Genomic DNA, 9,322 nt, shown 5'->3' with positions numbered 1-9,322 from the left:
ATAGGGTGTATATGTCCCCATAGAGCGAAAGTTCCCCTTCTATATAGGATGGGAAATAGTCAAATAGCCAAGTACAACGGAATAATTTTGTGTGGGCTTCTGACTTCTCAGATCTCGACGTTCTTGGATGTGTGTAATTTACTTTGGTGCTGGGGTTAATGTTGTTTGCAGGAAATGAGGGGAAAAAACTAGTCAAATAGACGCACGGAAATTCGAAATCCAAGCAACAAAATGACACCGCACTAATTAGACCAAGCAACAGTAGGCTAGGCGGGCATCGTAAAATTGAAGTGGCCGCAGGAGAGCCCCGTGATGAGGTGCCGCCCGGTGGTGAATCCGAGCGTCTGCTTCTCCTCGTCGAACACCAGCAGCATGTTCTCCATCTGGAACCCTCCGATGACCACCGCCGGCGCCGCACCGCCGCCATACCCAGCCTTGTTCCCCGCCTTCATCTCGACGAAAGCTAAGCACGCCGTGGCGCGGTTCAGCCGCACAATGGAGTTCATGCCGAACACCTGCCAGCTCGTGCCGCCGTCCAGCATCAGGGTGATCCTCGGCACGAAGAAGCCGAACCGCGTCTGCGACAGCTTCGAATTGTTGTAGCACAGCTCGAACGGCGACTCGGCCGGGGAGGGGACCCTCAAAGCGGCAGCACCCCAGCGCTCCATCGCCTGGTCGAACGCGTTGATGAACAGGCGGTACACGTCGCTGCGTAGCTCCGTGTAGGGGGTCGTCGTGGAGAGGCCGATGGTGAGCGGTGCGTGATCGCCCGGCAGTATCCGCAGTCCGTCCACGGTGATGCCCTTGCTGGCCCTGATGTAGTAGCCGGGGGAGTCCCCGTGCTTGCGGAGGGGGGTGCTGCCGCCCAGCATCTCCGAGATGGGCTGCCCCAGGACGAAGAGCGGGCCACCGCCGAAGATGGCGACGCCGTTGCCTGGGTTGCTAGGGAGGCAGAGCGCGAACGAGTTAGCGACGCCCTGCGTGCCCGCGACCTGCGCTGGGAACGCGAGGCTGAAGCGCGCGAGCCCCACCACGCCCACGGCCCCCGCCGGCAGCCCCTGTAGCAGGGTGTTCGGCGCGCAGGACGTCACGGCGGTGAACGACACCGGGCCCAACGGGTTCATGCCGTCGGTGGCGTTGGCGGAGAGCGCCACGCGCGTCATGTTCCCCGACGCGGTGTCGCCGGAGACGGGGTTGTGCGGGTGCGCCGTGCACTTGCACCGGAAGGGGTTGTGGACGTCGGGCATGCCGTAGCCGGTGTGCGGGCAGCCGGGCGGGTGGAAGCGGTGCGCGCGCATGCAGTCGATGTTGTTGCACTCGAGCGTGTCATGGGGGGCGCCATCGGCGCACGTGGACCAGACGATGGGGCCGGAGAGGTCGAGGACCAGCGGGCGGCCGGACTTGACGGGGATGGTGTAGAGGGAGGTGGCCGCGTCCTTGGTGACGGCCGTCACCAGTGGCCTGCCGCCACCGTCTCCCACCACCGCGCATGCAAGGACAGAGAGCGAGACCGCGACGAGGATGAGGTATTTTGGTTGCCACATTTTGGACTGGCCAGTGCTGTGGACCTGTGGTGCATCGAGGTGCCATTGCTTGCTGGTTATATACGGCGAGCAGAGTAGACCCGAATCCGATGAGCGTGCCGGGATTCTCGTTGATGGCCGCTTCACGACGGAGCCAGCCATGAACGATGAGTCTGCTCTAGTTTACTGCTCCGCACATAGCGGATCTAGCTAGCTGATAGTGCGGCACGTACCGACGCGCGCGGCTATCGTTTGTCAAACGGTCGATCAATCTATAGAATAGAATAAACTCTGTTTGGATCCAGATCACTCCGCGCATACTAATTGCGCGACTTTGGAGCATCTACAACCTGACCTTACTTTTGCCTGAACGTCCGGGCGATAGCCCAGGCAACGCCTCCATAAAAAACGTCACAAATCCGACCAAGCATCTAGGCTGTCCGACCCCTCTCATATTAAGCTCATACACGGGGAGATATAGCCCGGACATGTTCGCCACATCGGACTGAACGATAGGCTCATGCGAAAACTCAGCGGTTTGCGGGGGAGCTCAATGGTTTAGTGAGGAAGCATTCACGTCGCCTCTTTGGCATGCCGTCCGAGGGGCCAAATCCGGCTATTTAAGATGGATGACAAGGGACACCCTAGCCGCCCCCATTTCCGGTTAACATTTGAGAAAGCATAGGCTTTGGAACACCCCCTTATCTAGCCATCCATTTCTTCATCAAGATTCATGCAAGAACTTTTGTCTTTTTTGCTTCTTTCAAATAAAACAACATATGAACTTGAAACTTTGCAGGACAACAAAACATTCTAACTAGAATGTGGGAAAAAACTTTCAGATTGAAGTTCGTATGTTTTGTGTATATTTATGTCGGACAAAAAAATATGAAAGTTTTTACCCACATTGTAGTAAGAATGTTTTGTTGTCCTGCAAAGTTTGAAGCTCGTATGTTGTTTTGTTTTGAAGAAACAGAAAAAGAAAAGAAAATTACATGTGGTGACTTAGTTGTGTAGCACAGATCTCAAAGCAACATTGGAGGGTATGGATAAGAGGTGTCCGAAAGCCTGAGCTTCAAAAATCCACGTCCTTTCCCCATTTTCTTGTCCACGCCGCCACCACTTCCCTTGTCTGCTTCCTTTTCCCAGTCCTCACCATCTGTCATGGTCCTGCAGAAGATCACCTACTACAAAATATTCATGCCCGAGTGTTGGGCGGAGATCGCATGGGAGATGTGCGCCACTGAGGAACGTCGCTCGTCGACGCACTTCAAACCACACGAATTGTGGAGGAGGAGGCTGACATGGAGGAGCAGGTGAAGGAGGTAGTCTTGGATGATGAGGCAGCAGTGAAGGAGGAAGAGGTGGGCATGGAGGAGGAGGTGAAGGATGCCAACATGGAGGATGAGGTGTCAATCATGGAAGTTGAGCCCGATGGATTTTACATGGAGGAGGCCGAGGTCCATCTCGCACAAGCTGTAGAGTTGGAGGCGGAATACCTCGCGGCAAAGGTGCAGTTGGAGGCGGAGAAAGCGGGTGCTGCCGCCTTCACTATGCTCATAAGCGATCCCGGCCTCATGGTGGAAAATCGGGCCATCCCCGACTCGCTCTAGTCCGAGTAGGAGGTGCTCAAGAACCACCGCCACGACGTGAGGCAGAAGCGACTCTTCACAGACAACGACAAAGAGGAGGAGACACCAGATATTCACTCCAACCGTTAATGACCACAAGGCCGACAACTATGGTAAGGGGTCATCAACATCTGCTCAAATGTGTAGGATTAGTGTAGTCATGTAATATCCTTTTTAGTCTTTTGTATGAGCCACCTATGATTAGATCTATGTTGCATGTAGTTACATGAAATTGAGGGTCTGAAAATGGAGGAAGGGGTTATCGGGCAAACAAATGAGGGGTGAGCGGACATTGTCTGCCGACAATATGCGGACACGTCCGTGGACATATAAGGAACATCTCATGATGTCAAAAAAAAGAAGAAGAATAGAAGCTCTCGCACGTGTCTTCACAAAATTCACATTCATGTTCATGTTCTCCAAGAGGACAGAGAAAACCCCACGAACCCTATATATCACTTATAGAAATCATTAGGCATACAAATCACTCATGGTAGGCCGGCCTGGTTTGGGATATCGGGTGTTGCGAATTTCTTGTGGTTTAAAGAAGGTTCCAATTGTTCTCCGTTTCATATTTTTTATCTTTCTTATATGCCGATTTTCCTATTTTATTTCTTTTTTATCATTTTCTTTTTCATGTTTTTAATTTTCTTCATTTAAAAATTACTAAACAATAAAATTTGTGAACATTTTTTTATTCATGATTTAAATTCTTGTATATTTTTAATTTTTCAAAGATTTTTTGAACTTATGAATCTTTATGTAATTCACACATAATTTTTGAATTTATGAACATTTTTAAAATTTTCAGCTGTTTCAATTTCTCAAATATTTTTTTGAATTTATTGTTTTCCCAAACTTCACGAACATTTTTTGAATTCCCGAGTGGAAGGGATGATGTAATCCAGCAAGCACATATTTTTGTTAGTTGGGAACCCACATTTATCGACCTGGTAGAAACAATGAGTATTCGGTCAATGATGAGTATCTGCACATAGTTAACAAACTTCTACTTGTCCATAACTTGGCCAACAAGGTTGCCAATCTTCTTGTCTTTCCTTCAATTGATGATTGCAAGTAATAAATGAAACATATCAGATTGTAAGCAAACATGATAGTAAGTCATCAATGTAAGCAATTGGAATAAATGAACTAGAATCCATAGTTTCACAAGAGGCATCTCTTCAAAAAGCATATCATAGGTTTCTTGAACACATTAGAATTGCGTATTAATTAAATTACAACTTTTATGACTTATTATTCATGGCATGATTGCATATAGGCATTACATCCTTATATCTACAAATTGTTATCCAATTGCATCTATAGCTAATGCTCCACCCCAAGACCGCTATCCAACATGCATCTCAAAGTATTAAGTAAAATAGGGCACTGCATTAAGAAAGATGACATAATGTTGATCGTATATTGTCTTTACCTCCAGATATTTCACCGAGACAAGTACACAACTATGTATTTATTCTTAGTGGCAACAACACAAGACAAGCTATTTCCAGTTTCTGTCACTATTGTAGTTTACTTGCACGATTGAACCAAACCAAGAATGCACAACGCCCTCTTGAAGATCATGCATCTAAACATGGCTAGTGGAAGACAAATAGATCGAAGAACATATACTTATATAAAGCACAGAACAAAAAATAAAAGTAATTCATAATGAATCATGATTTTTTTTATAAAGCGAAAATTCATCACACTGCAACAAGCTCACCAAGAATTACATCATATTGATCTCAATCATGTAGGGCAGCTCATGAGATCTTTCTATTGAAGAACAAGGGAAAGAAGATGCCATTGAGATACTGCTATGAACCCATAGTCCAAGAAGGGCTACTCACACATAGGCATGATGGCAACAAGGTTGATGAAGATAGATCAATTGATGGATTCCCCCTTGGCGAAGTACCAGTACATGTCTCCAAATTAGATCTTCATGGAACTGAGACATGGCGGCAGTGAAAAATTCCTCGATAATTGTGACGGAGAATTTTAGGAGTATATTATGGCCACGGTGAAAAGATATGCTAGAGATGACCTCCATGGGACCCGTGCGACCCTCCACACGGAACCCTTCCTAGGCGAGGGCCAGGGTTGTGCGGGGCCCACGAGGCGCCCTCGGTGGCCTCCGGTGCTGGCTGGGTCCGCCCCTTCCTGAAACTTCGGGTGGTATTATTTCTTTATTTTTTGGTCACGTAGAATGTTTTTTTCTAAAAAATTATCAAAACAACAAAAAATGACAATCAACTCTAGCCACTGATTTAATAGGTTACTACCGAAAAATGATATAAATTGGTGCCAAAGGCATGCAATTATGATATAAAAGTAACACGAAAGAACAAAAAATTGTATATATGTTTGAGAGGCATGAGCATCCCCAAACTTATAGTCCCTACTCGTCCTCAAGTAGGTAGATAATAAAACAAAATAAATTTTGATTGTGAAAGCTACCTTAACATGAACTTGATCATCTGATGTATCTTGCAAAAGTTTAATTCAAAAGATAAAGCGATGCAATGCAATTGTCTACAGTTGATAATAACCAAGTACTCCCTCCGTCCCAAAATTCTTGTCTTAGATTTGTCTAAATACGGATGCATGATCTAAGACAATTCTAAGACAAGAATTTTGGGACGGAGGGAGTAACATTAAGACATAACAGTAATGAAGTTCTTGCTTTTCATGAATGAGTGCTTTCAAGTTTGTGTTCCTGTTGGAAAAGGTCAAGAAAGAATGCCAATATTATGTTGGGAATTCAACATTATTTTGGTCTTTCATATGTGTACTATGGGAAATTTTAACGTAAATTAACCGAAGGCCGACCAAGGGACAATAACTACTTAATCTTTCTACATTATCCACTCAATACACATGCTTGAGTATGAGTATAGGCCTTATCGTTTATGAGATAAAGAATATAGTGATATGGTCTATGAGATGTCAAAAGAAAGATACTTTTGCATCAACGTAACCGATCATTAGGCAATCTAGAAGCTTTACAATCAATTTTAATGCAAATACTAGGGATTGTGATGCAACGAATGCACTAGACCTATGAATATAAGAAAGCTCTCCTATTGGCTAGTGAGATGTGCATCCAACTTGCTTGCTAATGAAGACCTAGATCATTTGAGGAAACTTATCATTGGGATATACAAGCCAAGGTCTATAATGTAAAGATCATCACTAGTGTAAACAACAAGGACCCCCGGGGGGGGGGGGGGGGGTGTGGACAGATCGAAAAACCAGCCAAGCAGCAAAATCAACATCGCCAACTTATTTATGATGTACCCTTCAACGCGCTTGTTACTCGAGCACGTTCGCGTCTGCCTCCTGTCCCCCCAAAAGGGGAAAACCTCATCTCAAATATACCCTTTTGGACGGAATTGAGCAGTTCTAGTTCTCAGTGAAAACCACGTGTATTGGATGAGACAAATGAAATTCCTTTTGGACCAACTGGTGTGGTCTTTTGTTCACACTAGATGACTCGTTGTGCCAATGGCGCAAAGGGTGAGAGGGAGCCAAGTATTGTGAGAATATTCAAACACCCAAGTCTTTACTGCTGGTACATAAATGCTTCGTTACAATGTGATACACAAGGGAAGTAGATAGGAAGGGATACATTATATAGATGGTATGAAGCTACATAGATGGTAGGCTCATAGGTTTAAACAAAGTCATTAAGATCAGTTTATGCTAAGTAAAGCTACATAGATAGAGATGCATCATGTCGATTGCTTTGATCACCCAGCTTATGGTAAGCAGCTACATAGATAGAGATGCATCATGTAGTTGCTTTGATCACCCAGCTTCTGGTCTCACCGCCTAGAGATGCATCATGCAATAATTTAAGAACATGTAGCAAAAGAGCAAACCAATACATTGTTTAACTTTGACCAAAACTGATATGCCTTCTTTTCAAGAAGTGAGTACAATTTAAATGTAAATAGAGAACTCACTCCACTTCCCTGAAACTCTGTCAGGTTTCCTTTCCTTAAATCTGAAAATAATATCCTAAAAAAATCATAGTCAGTTATGCTTGTTATTATAGATACATGATAAGCGATATTCAGTATGATTCTGAACTACTTGAGCTCTAAGTTTTATTTGCAAAGCCTGACACACGACTAAGCTTCTTATATACATACATCACGTAATATGCTTGAATTTTGTTTGAATAGGGAGGATGAGAACTAATAAAATTATCAGTGCACAACAATTTCCGATGGAAGAAGACCTGGCAGTCAACAAGCAAACATTCAGGGAGGAACCAAGGGGCGTCAGTCTCATGCCATATGTATTCAGATAGTTGGCATATACTCACGCAATTGACCTCTTGGTACTCTTGGTTCATCCATTGCACCGACATATCCTCCCACCCTCCAATGTGTTAAACTGGGTAAAAGAATTGAAAGCTCAACATTGCAGTATACACAATAAAAAAGTTTGTGCAATGACAGCGAAAGAAATAAACATGTCTATCTAGAAGCAAAAACACATCATGAAGCTAATAAGTAGAGATATACTGGTTGTTTAATCTGCAGGTGCTGCCATGTTCTTCTCAAGATCAAAATAGTAGTAATCAAATTTCACAAATAATACATGAACAAACAATGGTTAATTAGTAAAGAACCAGTTTTATCTATTGCAGCGACACACATTTCTTAGCTTGCGTACAACAACTCTTATGTGATAAGAAGTCAATTCTGCTGGGTAGTAAGTACCTCGTGCGGATCTCCCACATGTCGTAGCGTCCAGCCAAGATGATGGAGATGGTTGGCATGGCGAAGCTGTAGGAGCCACCCATCACGACGGGGAGGCGACACACGAAGAACATTTGCAGTAAGGTGTTTATGCCTGTGACGAACAAGAGCGTCTAAATTTCCCCGTATGTATATTGAATGGCTAAAGTTTATTCAAATATCTGGTAGGTATATCCACAATAGCACAACAAATAATGTAGTTAAAGGTGCGGTACGATGTATGGGGTTTATTCTTGCTTTGTGATACCAAAAGTTGCACACACAAAATAAAATTTATCACACTGTGGGCTCTGAGTAAGATAAAGAAAAGAAAAAAGGTGAACCTGGCATCCGTGATGCTCATGAGCTTTATGAGTTCCAGTTAGTTTCCTGGTATTTCTATCATAATCATTTGCCAATATAGAGACATATCACTGTAGAAGGTTTCTTCTTAAAAGGAAAATTAAAGACACACCCCTTCGGTTGGAATGAGTACAAGCTAGGTATATCACAGATGCACCATAATAATTTCAAAAGGGGTGCAAAAATATGCATCCAACATACAACATAGGTCCCTGTGTATAAAAAAAAGTAGTTTGCATATAAGGATATAATACATGAACAAACATAATTGTGTGTTTGTGTGTGTGTGTGTGTGTGCATGTGTGTGTCTCCAATAATTATTCTAGTAACATAATCTAATAATTAACATATTAACAACACTATTGCTTGAAGGGTCCAATCAGAAGCTCCCAATTATTTTAGTCTGCCAAGTAATCTCTCTGTGTTGCAATCTTCAAGCATATTTTATAACCAACTTATTTATTGATAATGAGAAAGAATAACTACCTGAGCAGCTGAGAGGAGGGCTTGTATACACTAAAATCCAATCTTGTCCAGTGAGGGGATATTCAGCATACATGTCCACTGAAGCTACAATGCCAATGATCTGTTGTGATACAGTTCCTGAAATTTATGATACGGTATAAAATCATTTTGAGTAGTAGGCAACCATGCCATAACTGAATCTATCAGCAAGCAAAAGTCACATTCCAATTTTGAAGTAAGCATACAATTTCCAAGTTAAATGCTAACATACTGTATGAACCAGAGAGAATAGATCTCAATTGATTAAATAAGCAATAGATACAAAATCTGTACTCTGAGGCTGAACTTACGTAGAAACTTAATAACTAAACTATATATGTAAGTTAGTAATCTCTCCCATAAACTGAAAAGGAAAGACTGCTAGTAAAAAGAGCCAACAAGACAACCAATATGCCCAAGCTCCAGAAAAAAGAAATAACCCAAATACACTGCCAAAGCAAATAAAAAAATGACAGGCCAAAAAAAGAATGATCAACCTGAACATATCGTAGGAAAGACAAAAACTCTCAAATTATTTGTT

At 43.5% G+C, this 9,322-nt stretch overlaps 1 protein-coding gene across 1 annotated transcript; it reads right to left on the bottom strand.

Annotated features, from left to right (window-relative positions):
• LOC123075530 (chitinase CLP-like) lies at positions 1–1,558 on the bottom strand. Its single transcript, XM_044498114.1, has one exon. It carries the CDS (start codon positions 1,542–1,544, stop codon positions 267–269), a length of 1,278 nt encoding a protein of 425 aa, XP_044354049.1. The 5' UTR covers positions 1,545–1,558; the 3' UTR covers positions 1–266.
• Between the last annotated feature and the right edge of the window lie 7,764 nt (positions 1,559–9,322).

Source organism: Triticum aestivum, chromosome 3D (genome assembly GCF_018294505.1).
Source record: "Triticum aestivum cultivar Chinese Spring chromosome 3D, IWGSC CS RefSeq v2.1, whole genome shotgun sequence".
Classification (NCBI taxonomy): domain Eukaryota; kingdom Viridiplantae; phylum Streptophyta; class Magnoliopsida; order Poales; family Poaceae; genus Triticum; species Triticum aestivum.
The sequence above is the reverse complement of the archived record's forward strand: the minus strand, read 5'-3'. Positions and strand labels throughout refer to the sequence as shown.

Excerpts from the sequence above, each read along its gene's own strand:
- LOC123075530 (XM_044498114.1), bottom strand. The coding sequence starts at position 1,544 with ATGTGGCAACCAAAATACCTCATCCTCGTCGCGGTCTCGCTCTCTGTC.